Source organism: Hypanus sabinus, chromosome 28 (assembly GCF_030144855.1).
Source record: "Hypanus sabinus isolate sHypSab1 chromosome 28, sHypSab1.hap1, whole genome shotgun sequence".
NCBI classification, from domain to species: Eukaryota; Metazoa; Chordata; class Chondrichthyes; order Myliobatiformes; family Dasyatidae; genus Hypanus; species Hypanus sabinus.
In genome coordinates, this window is record NC_082733.1 from 38,616,726 (window position 1) to 38,635,140 (window position 18,415).

The 18,415-nt window shown below is 45.3% G+C and overlaps 1 protein-coding gene across 2 annotated transcripts; it reads left to right on the top strand.

Annotated features, from left to right (window-relative positions):
• Positions 1-1,651: 1,651 nt before the first annotated feature.
• Positions 1,652-17,997, top strand: LOC132382603 (calmodulin-like protein 4). Of its 2 annotated transcripts, XM_059952983.1 has the most exons (5): positions 1,652-1,778; positions 1,862-1,892; positions 9,853-9,993; positions 14,563-14,751; positions 17,493-17,997. In XM_059952983.1, exons 1-5 carry the CDS (start codon positions 1,776-1,778, stop codon positions 17,588-17,590), a joined length of 462 nt encoding a protein of 153 aa, XP_059808966.1. In that variant the 5' UTR covers positions 1,652-1,775; the 3' UTR covers positions 17,591-17,997. The 2 variants fall into 2 exon arrangements, with proteins under 2 accessions (XP_059808966.1, XP_059808967.1); XM_059952984.1 differs by lacking the exon at positions 9,853-9,993 and having other exon boundaries at positions 1,658-1,778.
• Positions 17,998-18,415: the final 418 nt, after the last annotated feature.

An 18,415-nucleotide genomic window follows, 5' to 3' on the forward strand; every position in this document is an offset into this window, starting at 1 on the left:
TCCATGAATGATGCCTGACCTGCTGAGTTCCTCAAGCATCTTACATGTGTTAATCCATGTCCCTCCTTTCCCTGTACATTCAGGCTCTTAAACATCTCTGCCTCCACCACCACCCCAGAAGCTCATTCCAAGCATTCTCTGTGTGGAAACTTACCCTGCACATCCTTTTTAAATAAACATTCACCCCCCTCGTGGTAAATCCATTGCCTCTAGTATTCAACACTTTTACTCTGGGAGAAAGTTTCTATCTATCTATCTCTGCCCCTCAGAATTTTATAAATTTCTCTCAGGTTTCCCCTCAGCCTCCAACACTTCAGAGAAAGCACCCTAAGTGTGTCCACCCTATTAACCTATAAGGTATAGGAGCAGAATTGGGCCATGTGGCCCATTGAGTCTGATCCACCATTCAATCATAGCTGATCCTTTCTTTTCTATCTCCTCCTCAACCCCAGTTCCCAGCCTTCTCCCCATAACCTTTGATGTCATGTCCAATCAAGAACCTATCAATCTCTGCTTTAAATACACCCAACGACCTGGTCTCCACAGCTGCATGTGGCAACAAATTCCACAAATTCACCACCCCAGAAATTTGCCACCCCTTTGATTCACCACCTATTGTCTCCGGTTGTCTTGCCTCTGATACAGCCTGACTTGTTGAGTGCATCCAGCATTTTACATTGTGAGGTTTATTAATATTTGTGCAGCTTTTCTCCCAAAAACTTACCTGATACTTGTGCCAACGCACAGACAGGCTCCAAGTGTCGTGGAGATCATCACTCACTGCATCTCCGTCCTTAGTGAGCCCCAGTCTGACACTTACCCAATGTCATGCTTGTTGATGCATTGTACTTTACAATAAAGCCTGATGATGTATCCTACAAGGAGATTTGCATATTATGCATAAGCTGGTGGGTGTTTCCATGTGTCAATTTGCATATGTGTGCGCATATTTGCATGTGTTCACATCTGCATATGTTCTTATTTGCATGTGCGTATATTTGCATACGGTTAGCAGGGTGGAGATAGGTCTCTACCAAATAACTACCAAATGTGTAAGGCATTCCTTCCCTCCACTAGTCTGCAGGTCACCCTTGGACAAGGTGTAGCACCTGCTTAGTGCCCCCACCCCCAATCAGGGTCACGTGAAACCACAGGAGCAAGTGGTGGATGGTCGTTCGAGCAGTGGGTGCATATCACAAGCCCTGGTATGCAACCACTGATGCCAGGCAGACAATCCCTGAAAAGTATTGATAATAGCTGGGGTCACCCATCTTGTAAAGACACTGCCCAAAAGAAGACAATGGCAAAGTACTCCTGTAGAAGAATTTGCCAAGAACAATCATGGTCAAAGGACCACAATCACCCACGTCATACAACACGGCACACAATGATGATGATGTTGTATATTTGCATGCATGACTATTTACATGTCTGCACATTTGCATGTCTATTTAGTTTACGTGTGCACCCGTGTGCTAGTCTTTTGTATGTGCGTGCTTGTGCCTTGAGTGTGCATGTGCTGTGCGTGTTTGTGCGTCAGATGAACTGGCAGCTGGTTGCTGGAATTTGACCCTGTGGGAAGCCTGATCCCATCACCATAGCAACCAGAGTATTTATTGCATCCAGAGAGCATTGTTCATTGTGGATTGAAGGACTTTAGACGATAACGAGATAGACAGAGATTACGTCAGGCATTCTCGGATCACACCCAGATCAACAAACGCACGGCTAAGAAGTAAGAGAAGGAAACAGCAAACGGGGGGGAGAAAACCACAATGGTAAAATAACTCAGGAGAAGGTTTGTGCTTTTGACAAAGTCGCTGATGCGGACACAATAATTTTCTCTTCCTCTCACTTTCAGGCCAAGTTTCTTACCCAAAATGAAATCCAGGGTGAGTATAACCCTTACTACAAGTTATGTGTTATTCTTCACCAGTTTTTTGAAAGTGCTTTGAGTTGCCTCCAGTCTGAGGGTATGTATCCAGCCTCAGCCCTCCTATTACACTGAAATCCACAAACTCTCTCTTCAGACTCCTCCACTGCAGAACCGGGTCAAACCTCCTTCCTCTTTGTGCTGTCAGAATCTCCTTGTCTCCATTCATTCTTCCTTGATGCAAGGTCCTCTCATTACTAGCATCAGGGAGGAGTTATGGAAACCAGAAGGCACACACTCAAGATTTTAAGAATAGCTTCTACCCTTCCACCATCAGATTTCTGAATGGACATTAACTCAACCCATGAACACTACTTCACCATCTTTGTTCTCTTTTTCTGCTACTTATTTTATTCTTCTCTCCCTCTCTGACAAACTTTTATAGAGGTGTGTTGAAGAGTATATTGACCGGCTGAATCACTGCCTGGTATGGAAACAGCAATGCCTTGAATGGAAAATCCTACAAAATGTAGTGGATATGGCCCAATCTATCACAGGACAAGCCCTCCTAGCCATTGAGCATGTCAACATTGTCACAGGAAAGCAGCATCCATCATCAGGGAACCCACCCCATCCCCGCACCCAGGTCATGCTCGCTTCTCACTGCTGCCATCAGTATTTGCACAGTTTGTTGTCCGCTCAAATTGGTGCGGGTTTTCATTGACTCTGTAATGGTTATTATTCTATTATGGATTTATTGAGTATCTCTGTAAGAAAATTATTCTTCCGGTTGTATATGGTGGCATATATGTGCTTTGTTAATAAGTTTACTTTGAACCTTGAGAAGGGATAGGAGAGGTGAACCAAAGACGAAGGAACCAGGTACAGGGGGTAATTAGATGGAATGTGTCAGGGGGGTTAAAGGGAAAACATTTCCATTTCAGTGGTTGGAGTTATGCTCTGCTCAAAGAAAGGTGCCTGGGATTGTGCTTATACAGTACCTCTCGTGAGCCAAAGAATTCCAAGGCACTTCACTACAGCATCCTCGGATAATAAAGAGAGGAACAGAAACAGAGACTTTGGAAGGCGACACCAGGAAACATCAAACAGTGTGATAGGTCAAAAACTATAATAGACTGGGGGCTGAGTGTGTCCTTGTTGCTTGGTCCAATACCAAACAGTTTTACTCTGAGTTCTTTGATGACTGTCGGGGTGTAGTAGTAGCACCAGTGTGATCCCAGGAGTCAAGTGTGATGTTCTCCAAAGGGGTTATTCCCTGAATGAAGAATGCCTGTGTAGGGAGGCTGATGCATGAGCAACCACCACATGGTCCGTGACAGATTGGGCTCAGCCTCCAGTGGCATGGAATGCATGACAGCTGGGGTCCCTTACCTGGTGCAGCCTTCACTGCCATGTCATGTGTCGTCATCGTCTGCCAGCTCCACAGTTGAGATCTTAGTTGGATTGCTCTTTGAATGGAAGCTCCCCCTTGACCTTGGGAGCTACCTGGACTAAGCTACAGACAATGTCGTTCTTGAGCCCTCAGGAACTTACAAGTCTCTCCACCACAACAAGGTGAGAATCTTTGAAGTTGTAGATCAGGATGTGGGTGTTATTTCACTCAGGACACCTTTTCTATTGATCATACCATTTTCACAGACAGCCTACCATTCCTGGGCCAAATGCAGGATTATTGAGTGCCTGAGCAAACACTCCTGGCTGAGAGATCTCCTACTGAGAGAGGGCCACACTTTCAGAGCTGTCTATACCGCAGGGTGTGTCAAATTAAGGATGTGAATGATCCCAAACAGGAAACTCTCCTGGACTCCTGTTCAATCTGCACCCACTCAACCAAGTTGATGGGTTAGAATCCGGGGATTGTTTCATGTTCTTTAAATTCCAGCTGGTGCCCCAGACCTAATCAGAACAGCCTGGATCAGTAATCAGTTCAACTCCGATTAACAAGCTGCTAAACCAGGTTGGGGTGGTGAGGTGGAGATATATCTCTACCAAAGAGGGTGTAAGGCATTCCTTCCCTCCGCTAGCCTGCAGGTCACCCTTGGGAAAGGTGTAGCACCTGCTTTGCCCCCTCTATATGAAGCCATGGGATCAGGTGGTGGACGGTCGTATGAGCAGCCGGTGCAGATCACAAGTCCTGGTTATGTGACCACTGACACCAGGCAGACAATCTCTGAAGAGTATTGATAATGGCTGGGATCACCATCTTGTAAAGACCCAGTCCAGGAGAAGTCAATGGCAAACCACTTGTGTAGAAAAATTTGCCAAGAGCAATCATAGTCATGAAAAGACCATGACTGCCCACATCATACGAGATGGCGCATAATGAGCGAAGCTCAACCATCCATCCAAAGGTCAGCTTGGCAATGAAAAACTTAATTGCAGCAGCAACATTCACAGAAATTATACAAGAAAGAACACAATTAGTCCATTTCAGTGCAAAATGATCAAAGTGGTCGTAGTGTTGTTATACTGAGTTAGTGATTAGGATTGTGCTGATTGGTTCAAGAACTGAATGGTTGAAGGGAAAAAGCTGTTTATGAACCTGGTGGTGAGAGTCTTCAGGCTTCTGTACCTCCTGCCCTGTGACAACTGTGAGCAGATGGCATACCCCAGATTGTGGGTATCTTTGATGATGGATGTTGCTTTTTCTTAAGGCAGCACCTCCTGCAGATACTGTCAATGGCAAGGAGGGATGTACCTGTGTTGTACTGGGCAGAGTCCATTTCTCTCTGCAGCCTCGTACATTCCTGCCTTCAATTTGCCATACCAGACCACTTTGCAACCAGTCAGGATCCTTCCAGCAGTACTTCTACATAAGTTTATTAGTGTTTTTGGTGACAATCCAAACATCTTGAACCTTCTAAGAAAGTAGAGTCATGGTGAGCCTTCCCTGTGCTAGCCCCAGGACAGTTCATCCAATATTTCAACATCCAGGAATTTAAAGCAGTTGGCTCTCTTCACTGTGGATCCCCAATGTAGACTGGCAAATGTTCACCTTCATCAGAATCAGAATCAGGTTTTTTATCACATATATGTCATGGAATTTGTTGGTTCACTGTGCAATACATACAAAATAAGTTACAATATGAAATATATTAAAAATGAATAAATAGCGCAAAAAGAAGTGAGTTCATGTTCATGGGTTCATGGACTGTTCAAAATTCTAATGCAGAGGGAAAGAAGCTGTTCTTAAAGATTAAAGTTTTAAAGAAATTAGCTTTATTTAAAATTAGCTCTCCTATCAGATTCCTTCCTCTCCAGCCCTTTATCTTTCCTACTCACCCAGCTTCACCTATCACCTTCTAGCTATCCTCCTTCCCCTCCCCTACCTTTATATCCTGGTGTCCTCCCCCTTCCTCTCCACTCCTGAAGAATGTTCTCGGCCCAAAACGTCAACTGTTTTTTTCATCTCCATGGATGCTGCCTGTCCTGCTGAGTTCCTCCAGCATTTTGTGTGTTTTGCTTTGGATTTCCAGCATCTGAAGACTTTCCAGTGTTTATGATTAGATTTATTTGTCACACATGCATGAGACAAGGAAACACACAGTAAAATGCGTCATTGCGTCAATGACCAACACAGTCTGAAGATGTGCTGGTGGTGGGGGGGAGCAACCAGCAAGTTTCACCATGCTTCCAACTTCAACATTGCAGGCCCACAACTTTCAGGCTCTAACCAGAATGTCTTTGGAAGGTGGGAGGAAACTGGAGCACCAAGCGGTCACGGGGAGAATGGACAGACACCTTACGGACAGTGACAGGAAAGCCTCCACCTTCCTGAAGTCAGCAATTGGGCCTTTAGTTATATTGTCCACATACACCCCTCCCATGATATGGCTGAGCATGCATGGACCCACCTCTGTCCACTCCATCATAGCTGCATCCTTTGGATGATGGTTCCCCCAATTCCCACTGGATAATACAGGTTCCCTACCCACCCCACATTATCCCACAGGAATCACACCTGGAATTAAGAGCTCCAATCTCCATGGTCTCAGATTGTCAGGAGAGGAGCTGGCAGTGGTGAGTACCAAAACTCTGAGTTTGGGTTCGGCTGGGTGTTCTTGATGACAGGGTCTTTTGAGTCTCAAAGCATCAAGAATGATCTTACCTTGGCTACCTTGACCTCTTCAACAAGGGATTGCACTGGGATGGTAAGCTTTGTCTGGCTACTGTGGATTGCAACATTGGTGAGGCTGCTCGGCACTCCAAGCCACTTCTTCACATAATTGTTTATCTTCCGTTCCATCGCCTCAACAAGGGACATTGCCACTTCATAGACAGTCAGTGGCTACATTACCTAGGGCATCAGTCCGGACTGCAAGCACCACAACTTCAACTTGCCAGACAAGCCACACTTGTCGACAGACATCAGTCCTCTGCTGATCTGTTGTCCTGTCTCTTGAACCCTCTTGGTTTCTCTCAGCTCCTCTGTGTACTGGGGGTAATCGGGGGAAAGGAATCTGAGATGTTCTGCAATGGTGGTGGGAAAGAAACCTACAACAATTTCATTAAACGCATGGTATTCTTTACAGGCACACCCTGAGACTAACAGAAACAATTATACCCAGAGGCATTTAATCAGGTGACAGGGAACAGCTTTGTAGATTAGTGACATATCAAATTGCTCCAGGCTCTGCTTTGTTGTGGTCCTTTGATAACTGTCAGAGGTAATTTATTATTGAACTCAGGACACCTGATCCTACCAGCTGGACACAGCTTTGAAAGAGGACATCTTCAAAAGGCAGTGCCTCAAAAAGGCGCCGTCTAGCATTAAGGACCCCCGCCACCCAGGACTTGCACTCTTCTCATTTCTACCATCAAGCAGGGGGTACAGGAGCCTGAAGACACACACTCAGAGTTTTTGGAACGGCTTCTTCTCCTCCGCCACCAGCTTTCTGAATGGACAATGAACCCGCGTACACTACCTCGCTGCTTTAGTCGCTCTGCTTTTCAACCACTTATTTAATTTCAGAATCCAAATCCGAATGAGATTTATGTTGGGGTGCAGCGGCAGTACATTGCAATATATAATAATAAAAAACTATAAAGTACAGTAAGAAGTATATATATATTTAAGAAATTAAATAAGCAGTGCAAAAAGAGAAAAAAAATAGTGACGAGGTGTTCATGGGTTCAATGTCCATTCAGAAATCTGATGGCTTCTATTTTATATATATATATATATATATGTGTGTGTGTGTTCATATTTATATTATATATATAATTTTTAATCTTAGATACTTTTATTTCAATTTATAGTTTTATAATCATGTATTGCACTGTACTGCTACTTCAAAACAACAAATTTCACAACATATTCCAGTGGTATTAAACCTGATTCTGATTCTGAAAGGAGAAGTGGAATTGGGTTCTGTTTGGAGAGTGAAACCTTTGACTTTTATATTAAAAAATAGACCTCCATCATCTCAAAATGAAGCCCAGTTTGTTACTGGTCAATAGTCTAGCGGGCTTTCAGAACCAGAGGGACTATAATTATCTGGTGTCTCGGGCCTGGATGGGACATGAGGAATCAGGGTCCTCAGCGTGAACTAGACGGACTGATCCCAGCATGAGTTCAGGTGGGGACACAAACGACTGCAGATGCTGGAATACAGGGAGAAAACAAAATGCTGGAAGACCTGCACAATGCTTTACAGCATCAGTAACTGAGGTTCAATTCCCACCACTTCCTGTGAGGAGTTTGTACGTTCTCCCCGTGACCACACGCATTTCCTCCAGGTGCTCCGGTTTCCTCCCACAGTCCAAAGACGTACTGGTCGGTAAGCTAATTGGTCATTGTAAATTGCCCTGTGATTCAGCTAGGGTTAAATTGGAGGGTTGCTGGGCAACATAAAGGGCCAGAAGGGCCTATTCCATGTTGTATCTTAATAAATAAATAAATGAATAAATAAGTAAACTCAGCAAGTCAGGCAGCATCTGCGAAGGAAAATGGACAGTTGACGTTTTGGGTTAAGACTCTTCATCTGGACTGAAAGCTAAAGAGGTGCAGGGAAGGGAGGGAGCAAGTTTAATTATTTTTTTCTCTTTAAGTGACACAGTGGCATAATGCACCAACAACCCAGGTTCAATTCTGCCGCTGTCTGTATGGAGTCCATTCATTCTTCCCATGACAATGTGGATTTCCTTTGAGTGCTCTGGTTCCCTCACGCATGCCAAAGACGTATGGGTTGGTATGTTAATGGGTCATATGGGTGTCGTTGGGCAGCATGGACTTGTTGGGCCAAAGGGCCTGTAACCGTGCTAAACACATTCATTCACTCTTTAATAACTTCACACAGAGAATAATGCGTAAAGATACAGGTACACCAACACACGGAAAATAATGCAGGCAGATTTTGAAAGTGTAGATAAAGGTTTACAGAAAGTAGTGGATACAGACCAGCCCTCCCTATCATTGTGCACTTCTACAAGGAGCACTCCACAAGAAATAAGCATCCATCATCGAGAACTCCCATCGTCCAGACCACGCTCTCTTCTTGCTGCTGCCATTGGGAAGGAAGTTTAGAATAGGGAAAAAAAATTGCTGAAAGTGATCACCAATGAATTGCGTTATGGGGCGGCACGGTGGCATAGCACAACACTGTTACAGCGCCAGCATCCTGGGTTCAATTCCCGCAGCTGTCTGTGAGGAGTTTGTACGTTCTGCTTGTGACCCCATGGGTTCCCTCCTGGTGCACCTGTTTCCAAAAGGCGAACAGGCTAGTTGGTTGATTGGTCACAGGGGTGTAATTGGGCTCTGCAGGTTTGTTGGGCCGTGCTGTATCTGTAAATAATTAAAAATTAAAGCCAGCTGGCAGGCAATAGGTGAATCCAGCTGAGGAGGGGTGAGCATAGAACATAGAACAGTACAGGACGATACAGAGGGAAGAGTGGGAATAGCGACAGAGGCTTGGGGGTAGGACATGGGAGAGTCAGAGGGATGCACCAAACCTAAGGGATGCCTGCCTGTTTCAATTCAATTTCCCATCTCCATTCTGACACGTTGGTCCGCGGCCTTTCCTCTTTCCACAATGAGGTCGCCCTCAGGACGGAGGAATAACACCTCTTATTCCATTTAGGTAACCTCTAACCCAAGCATGAACAGTGATTTCTCTAACTTCCAGTAATGTCTCCTCCCCTTCCCCTTCTCTCGTTTTCTACTCCCCATCCTGGTTTTCCTCTCACCCCTCCTCCTCCCTCTGGTACCCCTCTTCCTTCCCTTTCTCCCATGGTCCACTCTCCTCTCCTATCGAATTCCATCTTCTTCATCCACTTACCTCTTCCACCTATCACTTTCCAGCTTCTTACTTCACCACCCACCTCTCCCCACCCCCCTCACCTGGCTTCACCTATCACCCGCTAGCTTGTAATCCTTCAGCACCACCCTCCTTCCTTTCCAGTCCTGACGAAAGACCTCGGCCCAAAACATCAAATTGTTTATTCCTCGCCACAGCTGCTGCCTGACCTGCTGTTTCTCAATCATTTTGTGTGCCTTGCTGGGATGATAAACAGAAAGATTTAGCCCAGGGATTCCCAACCATTTTTAATGCCATTAAGCAAGATTGAGAACCCTTGGCTTAGCCCAACATTAAACCTCATTCCTATAAACCATTGTCAAATCCTCAGTGACTATGTACCTCAGCCAGCTTGCTCCTGCAGTATATATATTTGAAATGAAAGTCATGCTGACTTCACCTGACTTGTAAACACATCTCTACAAATGCCTGTGAGATGTGAACTGCTCTCAGGTACCAATTAAGTTGTAGATGACCTCAGTGTTTGCAGCGACCAGATATTGTAGAGTATAGATACAGAGGTATCATCAATCACACCTGCTCCTTACCAGGATAAAGCATGAACCAAAGTGGCCCTTCTGTAACAGTGCATCTCATGTGTAGTGGGGCCTTGCAAAGCAGCTGACTGCTCGTGTGATGACTCACCCCATCTTGTCTCCGCAGAATTCAGAGAATGTTTCTCCCTGTACGACAAGAAGCGGAAAGGCAAGATCTGTTCTGGGGACCTGATCACGGTGTTGCGATGCCTGGGGACCAGCCCCACTCCCGGCGAGGTGCGGAGACATTTGCTGCACCATAACATAGGTACCTCCGATTTTCTGGCGGGGCGTAGTGGTTAGCGCGTTGCTTAACTGCACCAGCTTTCACTGATTGCGGTTCAGTTGTGGCTGCTGCCTGTAAGGAGATTGCACATTCTCCGTCTGACTGTGTATCTTTCCTCCGGGTGCTCCGGGTTTTCACCCACGTTCCAACAACTTAGGGTTAGGGTGAGTTGTGGGCACGCTGGGTTGGTGCTGGAAGCGTAGTGGCACCTATAGGCTGCCACTAGCACGTGGTCGGACTGGTCATTGGTCGTTGATGCAGATTATGCATTTCACTCTATGTTTTTGATGTACATGACGGGTTACGGGAAGAAGGCTGGAGACTGGGGCAGATGGGGGAAATGGATCAGCCATGATGAAAAGGCAGAGCAGGCTCGGTGGGCCAAATGGCTTAATTTTGCTCCTATGTCTGATGGTCTTAATTGACAAATAAAGCTAATTGGTGAATTTTTCACTAGTTACAGCACGAGCCAGGTCATTCAGCTCAACGAAACTCTGCCAACATTTCTCTGTTGAGCATCTTGACACTTTTTCTGACCCGGTCACACTCCTTTTCTCTTCCATTGGAATATATCTCTGCCAGCCCTCCCAGCTCCTTCCATGGGGACTGAGATCCATATGGTTTCAGTATATTCAGCTCTGACACAGGGTTTTGACCCGAGACATTGACAGTGCCTTTCCTCCCGCAGGTGCTGTTCGATCTCCTGAGGTCCACCAGAGATTGTTCGTAGTTCCAGCTTCCGGCAGCTGCTGCCTCTCGTGCCTTCGTATTCTAAGCCCTCCCTCAATAAACATCTTTCTCCTAAATTACCGGTTAGGTTTATAAGTGACGAACTTCTGGGTTAGGAAAGCCTATCGGAACAAAGGGAAGCATAGATTTAAGGGGGAGTTTCGTTAGTCAGAGGGTGGTGAGGCTGTGCAACTCATTGAGTACATTTAAAGCAGAGGTTGATGGGTTCTTGAATAGTAAGGGCAACAAGGGTTACATGGAGAAGGCAGGAGAATGGGATTAGGAGGGATAATAAATCAGCTATAGTGGAGAAAGCTTAATGTGCTGAATGGCCTAATTCTGCTCCTATGTCTTATGGTCTTATTTTGGCTCACGAACTCCTTTTAACAATCTTAAACTGTCAGCTTTCGTGGTGAAGAGAACTCAGCATGATCCATCTTTCTTAATAATTGCAATTGTTTAATTTTTATCATCTGTATACTTTTCTTGCACCTTCAAGTTCAAGTTTAATTGTCACTCAACCAAACATGAATACCCATGAATACAGCCAAATGAAACAGCAATATTCTGGGGCCAAGGTGCAAAGCACAGTACCAACAGTCACACACAGCACATGGCACATACATCACACATAAGATATCAGTAAAATACAGTTACAAAAAAAAGATAGTCCAAGTCCCTGAGTCCATGAAGGTTGCGGCAGTCCGCAAACACAATACAGCTTGCTTTCTGCTCAGCAGACACTAGGGGGCAGCACTCTGGTGGATCATCTGACTCCACAGCTCCTCCTGGTGGCAGCAAACAGGCGGTACTGCAGTTTGAGATTAGTCCTCGCGACAACCGAGGCCACATAAACCCCTATAACAATAAACCAATAAATTGGATTTGCAACATTCCAAACCACAAATGTCCCACTGTGACTGCGTGGGTTTCTTCCGGGTGCTCCAATTTCCTCCCACAGTCCAGAGATGTACTGGTTCATTGGTTAATTGGTAATTTGATTAGATTGTTCTGTGATTAGACTAGGGTTAACCGGGGGTTACTGGACAGCATGGCTAGAAGGGCCTCTCAATAAATAAAGAAATTAATTAATTACTATGAAAACAGGGTCTTGCAATCACTAGAAAAGTGACAAAGGCATTCACTCGCTCTTAGACTGCATACCACTTTGCGCACTGAAGCCTCTCTGTCACAGGCAGCATCACGGTCTGCACAAAGTCCAGCTCCTCCAGTTTCTCTGCCAATGAGTGACTTGCTGTTGGGGTACTTTAAGTTCTTACCATTCAACAGGGTCTTACAATCGTTTAAAAAAATGTTTAAAAAGGACAATACCACCTTTGGTTGACCCCGTAGAAGCCGCTGCATTTGGAGCGTGCCGCCATCTTACCAGAGGCAAGATAAGTCCTGTAAGGCCTGTGGATCCTCTGTGTAAAATGTTGACCAGAACTACTCGCCCAACCCCTTGATGTGGCTTAACCAGGACTCTCTTGGGGATGTCATTTCAGAACCTGGATCCTTTCCAGCAGAAGGGACATTGCAGTGATCATTACAATGTTTGCATATCAGGGATGATTTGAAAGATCAGACATAGAAAAATGCAAAAATACAAAGCGGAGGAGATTACAGAGATAGGGAGAGACAATGAAAACAAGGACGACAATTTTAAAACTGAAGTGTTGCTTAACAGTTCAACACAGACAGTAATGGGTGAAAGAGAATTAGTTTAGGAGTTAGCTTATGCTTGGCACAATGGCACAGCTGGTAGAGCCATTGCTTCACGACACCAGAGACCTGGGTTTGACCCTGAGCTCAGGTGCAGCCTGGGTGGCGTTTGCACCTTCTACTGCAATCAGGCTCTTAAACCGAAGGAGATAACTTCACTCAACTTCACCTGCCCCATCATTGAAGTGATCCTACAACCAATGGATTCACTTTCAAGGCCTCTTCATCTCACGTTCTCAATATTTATCGTTGATTTATTTATTATTATTATTACTATTTCTTCTTTTTGTATCTGCACAGTTTGTTCAACTTGGTTGAACGCCCAAGTTGGGCTGTCTTTCATTGACTCTGTAATGGTTATTATTCTACAAATTTATTGAGTATGCCTGCAAGAAGATGAACCTCAGGGCTGTATGTGATGTATATGTACATTGGTAATTAATTTACTTTGAATATTGACTGCATAGGTTTCCACCAGGTGCTTCAGTTTGAGAGGTTCAGTAGGTTTATGGGCTGCAGTGAGTGTCCCCTAGTGTTTTGGTAAGTTCTAGACTTGGGGATGGGGAAGGGAGTTGATGGGAGTGGGGAGAGTGAAATGGGATTAATGAAGGACTAGTGTAAATGGGTGGTTGATGGCCAGCATAGATTTAGTGGACCGAATGGCCTGCTTTCATGCTGTTTCTTGGTAACATTGAATGGAGAGATTACTGAGGAGATCTTACTGAAGAGCGGTGAAGTGAGAGCTGAGATCTCCTGTTCCGATAGCGCTCCAGCAGGTAAAAACCTGAGGAAAAACCTCTTCTCCCAGAGAGTTGTGGGGGTCTGGAATGCACTGCCTCGGAAGGCAGTGGAGGCCAATTCTCTGGATGCTTTCAAGAAGGAGCTAGATAGGTATCTTATGGATAGGGGAATCAAGGGATATGGAGACAAGGCAGGAACCAGGTATTGATAGTAGATGATCAGCCATGATCCCAGAATGGCGGTGCAGGCTCGAAGGGCCAAGTGGTCTACTTCTGCACCTATTGTCTATTGGAATCTCACTTCAGGTCAACAAGGTGTGGCACGTGCGAGTATGTGTGTATGTCAGTAGGGAGAAAAGGAGAGGAACAGCACTTTAATGGAGACACATCCCTGGACTCAGAGGCTCCTGGGACAGGTGTGGATGGTGCAGGGCTGGTCACCTTGGATTCCTCGCATTTTCTCTAAGACCTTAGGACACAGGAGCAGAATTAAGCCATTTGGCCCATCAAGTCTGTTCCACCATTCCATCATGGCTGATTCCTCTCAACCAGGGGTTCCCAACCTGGAGTCCACTGGCCCCCTTGGTTACTGGTAAGGCTCCGTGGCATAAAAAGGTTGGGCACCCCTGCTCTCAACCCTGTCTTCACCTCATAATCTGGGAAAAGGCACCGAAACATTCAGGCTCTCACAACCAGACTATCTAACAGTTTCTTCCCCCAAGCCATCAGAATCCTCAATACCCAGAGTCTGGACTGTCACCAGCTTACTGCCCTCTACTGTGCCTATTGTCTTGTTTATTATTTATTGTAATGCCTGCGCTGTTTTGTGAACTTTATGCAGTCCTGGGTAGGTCTGTAGTCTAGTGTAGTTTTTGTGGTGTTTTACATAGTTCAGTGTAGTTTTTGTACTGTTTCATGTAGCACCATGGTCCTGAAAAACATCTCGTTTTTACTGTGTACTGTACCAGAAGTAATGGTCGAAATGACAATAAAAAATGATTTGACTTGACCTGACTTGATAACCTTTGACATCCTTCCTCATCAAGAATTTGTCAACCTCTGGTTTAAATATGCCCAATGACTTGGCCTCCACAGCCGTCTGTGGCAATAAAGCCTACAGGCTAAAGAAATTCCTACTCACCTCTGTTCTAACGGGATGTTTATCTATCCTGAGGTTGTGCCCTCAGGTCCTAGACTCACCCACTATTGGAAAGACCCTCTCCATGTCTACTCTATCTAGGCTCTTCACTATTCAATACATTTCAATGAGGTGTCCCCTCATTCTTCTAAACTCCAGTACATACAGGGCCAGGGACATCAAATGTTATTCACATGTTAACCCTTTCATTCCTGGCTCCAGAACGTGGTGGTGAGCTGGATTTCTCAACCTTCCTCACCATCATCCACCAGCAACAGCAGCAAGAGGACCCCGAGAGAGAGATTCTGGACGCCATGTTAATGGCAGACAAGGAGAAAGCAGGCTTTATAACCGCCGCCGAGCTGCGGGCCAAGCTGACGCAGATGGGAGAGAAACTGACCAACAGGGAAGGTGAGCAAACAAGGCAACAGAGTTATCAGCTCCTCAGAGAAAGATTTGCATTTATACTCAGTGGCCACTGAGTAAGATACCTCCTGTGCCCAATAAAGTGGCCACTGAGTGTGTGTTCATGCTGAAGCCCAGCCTCTTCAAAATTCGACGTGTTGCCCTTCTGCACCCCACTGTCGTAACACGTGGTTATCTGAGTTACTGTCACCCTCCTGTCAGCTTGAACCAGTCTGGCCATTCTCCTTTGACCTCTCTCACTAATAAATTGCTTTTGCCTACAGAATTGCTGCTCTCTGGATGTCTCTTGCACCATTCTCTGTGAACTCCAGAGACAGCTGTGCACGAAAATCCCAGGAGATCAGCCGTTTCTGAGATACTCAAACCACTCCATCTGGCACCAACGATCATTCTATGGTCAAAGTCACTTAGATCGCATTCTTTTACTATTCTGATGTTTAGTCTGAACAGCAACTGAACCTCTTGACCATGTCTGCATGCTTTTATGCATTGAATTGCCCTCACATGATTGGCTGATTAGATATTTGCATTAATGAGCAGGTGTATAGGTGTACCTAATAAAGTGGCCACTCAGTGTATATCATCTTCAACAAGCTCAGGAGGTTCAAAAATCTTTTACTACCAAAGTGCCACCTTTAGTGGTCAATGTGGTAATGTAGGAAATTAGCAACCAATTTGCACACAGCAAGATCCCACAGACAGGAGCACTAAAACAGATAGATTAAGATTTCATCTTTATTGTAAACACACACACAAAAATGCTCCAGGAACTCAGCAAGTCAGGCAGCATCTATGGAGAGGAATAAACAGTCAACATTTCAGGCCGAAACCCTTCACCAAGTCTGAAACATTAACTGCTTATCCCCTCTATTATTACTGACTGACTTGCTGAGTTCTTCTAGCATTTTGTTTGTGTGTTGCTCAAGATCTCCTGCATCTGTAGAATGTCCATCATGTCCAACGATGACAGGAAAACTGTGGGGGAGTGAGATTTTAAAGTGGAAAAGCCGTTGCACTGGGGCAGTTGCACTCTCTCGACCTCAGAAGTCCAGTTCCGGTGATACAAACATGCGTCACAAACTGGGATCTTCCTTGGCTGCAGTGGATGACCATGATGTCTTCTGTGCCTCGTCATGCCCTTTGCTCTCCACGGAGCCTAGCAGTACCGCCTTCCTAGCACTGTAGATCTCATCCGCCCAGTCTGTTGCAGCTGGCTTTGCATGCTAGGACAGGCATGTCCCTATTATGAGGCCACTATCTGCCTTCACCAGGTTTAGCTCAGCTGTCAGAGCAGTGCACTGGGGTGTGGCCGCTGTTGCATGCAAACAAGTAGCTTGAGAGATTAGGACTTCATCTTTAGTGTAAAAGAGACTGATAGCAGTGGGGTAGTAACTGCCCTTGTGCTTTGGCCTTTTATATCTTCTATCCGATGGAAGAGGGCAGAGGAGAACATCCAGGGTGGGAGGGGTTCTTGAAAACGCTGGATGTTTTCCCGGGACAGTGGGAAGTGTAGAGAAAGTCAATAGAGGGGAGGTTGGTTTTCACGAGAGACTGGTCATCAGTTTGGCTCACACGCTCGAGTCTCTGGAGCAAGTCTTGAGCTCCCAGATGTTCCAGTCAGCAACACAGACACAATGCCGTGGTTGAGAGCCTCTCTGCTCATGAGGCCCCTAACTGCAGTTTCCACACACCTAGGAACTTCCCGTCACCGTGTCCCAGGCCCAGTAAAACAACGACGACTTTGGTAAAGGGTCAGGACCAACAGTGGGCCATCTGGTGTCTATGGGAGACATCCCAACAAGTGGAATGGAGTAGCTTGGGTACATTAGGATGGAAGGGTGGGGCTTTGGGATTAACTTTGATTGCATTAAATTAACCAAATAACTTCTGGATAAGTAGCATTGACTATTCCTTGTATGTTGCAGTAATGATAAAGATGTATTGGTCTTGAGCTAAGCTCTGTACATGGAGTCATAGAGCACTACAGCACAGAAACAAGTCCTTTGGCCCATCTAGTCCATACCAAGCTGCAATTTTGCCTAGTCCTGTCAATTAACACTCAGACCATAGACCTCCATACTCCTCCCATCCTTGTACCCATCCAAGCTTCTCTTAAATGTTGCAATCAAACCTGCATCCACCACTTCCATTGGCAGCTCATCCCACACACTCACCACGCTCTGAGTGAAGAAGTTCCTCCTCGTTAAATATTTTCACCTTTCACCCTTGACCTATAGCCTCTAGTCCTAGTCTCATCCAACCTCAGTGAAAAAAAGACTGCTTGCATTTACCCTATCAATACCCCTCGTAATTTTGTATACCTCTATCAAATCTTTCCTCATTCTCCTATGCTCCAGGGAATAAAGTCCTAACTTTTCCAAAGGTGTTTGTAAATTTTCTCTTGCACTCTTTCAACTGTATTGATATCTTTCCTGTAGGTAGTTGATCAGAACTGCAAACCATACTCCAAATTAGACCTCACCAACATCTTATACAACTTCAACATCCCAGCTCCTGTATTCAGTACTTTGATTTATGAAGACCAATATGCCAAAAGCTCTCTTTACCACCCTATCTACTTGTGACACTACTTTCAAGGAATTATGGATCTGTATTCCCAGGTCCCCCTGATCTTCCACACTCCAAATTCGACCTCACCAGTGTCTTATGCAACTTTAACATAACATCCCAACTCTTGTACTCAATACTTTAATTTCTTCTTTTAGTTGATGAGCTGTTGCAGGAAGCCAACATTTCCCCGAATGGAATAGTGAAATACAAGGACTTCATCCGGACAATCCTTCTGCCACTACCAGATTACTGAATTTCCGCCGAACCCTACTCATCTCCTCGTCATTTCTCCGCTCGTCCGTTTGCTGTCTGACTGTGGATTAGTTCCCTCTCCAACATGAGAACTTCCTAAATTCACCTTTGAATCCACTTTCTTCCCCATCAACTGCCCTGCTGTCTGGTGAACATCCGAGATCTCTGTCCTTCTTTGACCTGCGTGGAGATGATAGGGATGTTGTGAGGGGGAGGGTGTTGCAATAAAATGGCATTCGTCTAGGATGAGTCTAAATGGACGTTTGATGATTAGTGGAACAGACTGTTAGCATTCTTACGACTCAATGATTAATATCACCACTGCACTCCATGTTCTGAGCTCAATGTATCACTTTGTCCTATGGCCAGCTAACGGTAAATATATTATTAATAAAACATAAACTGAAACACAAAGGCATTTGTCTCTCATTAAAGCAATACTCCACAGCAGTCTGGGCTCCCAGGAATCAGTGTGAAACATTGGCTCAAGGCTTGAACGGGAATGATGACTGCAAGATAGTGTGCAGATGCTGGAAATCCAGAGCAACGCACACAAAATGCTGGAGGAACTCAGCAGGTCAGGCAGCGTCTATGGCAGTACACAAACAGTCGACGTTTCAGGTCGAGACCCTTCTTCAGGACTGAAAAGTGCAGAATAAGAAGGTGGGGGGAAGGGAAGGAGTACTGGAAGATGGAAGCTGATCAGTGAAGCCAGGTGGGTGGAGAGTAAATAAGAAGCATGGGGAGGGGAGTAGGAGGGGCTTTAGGGTTCTAACATTTTTACTGTCACTCTTTCTTCGGGGCGCTCCTGTTTTCTCTGATATTA

What these genes read in the sequence shown, in the direction of transcription:
- LOC132382603 (XM_059952983.1), top strand. An exon ending in TTTGCTGCACCATAACATAG is followed by an intron (nt 9,994 to 14,562) that starts GTACCTCCGATT and finishes TCCTGGCTCCAG; the next exon opens with AACGTGGTGGTGAGCTGGAT. An exon ending in GAAACTGACCAACAGGGAAG is followed by an intron (nt 14,752 to 17,492) that starts GTGAGCAAACAA and finishes TTCTTCTTTTAG; the next exon opens with TTGATGAGCTGTTGCAGGAA.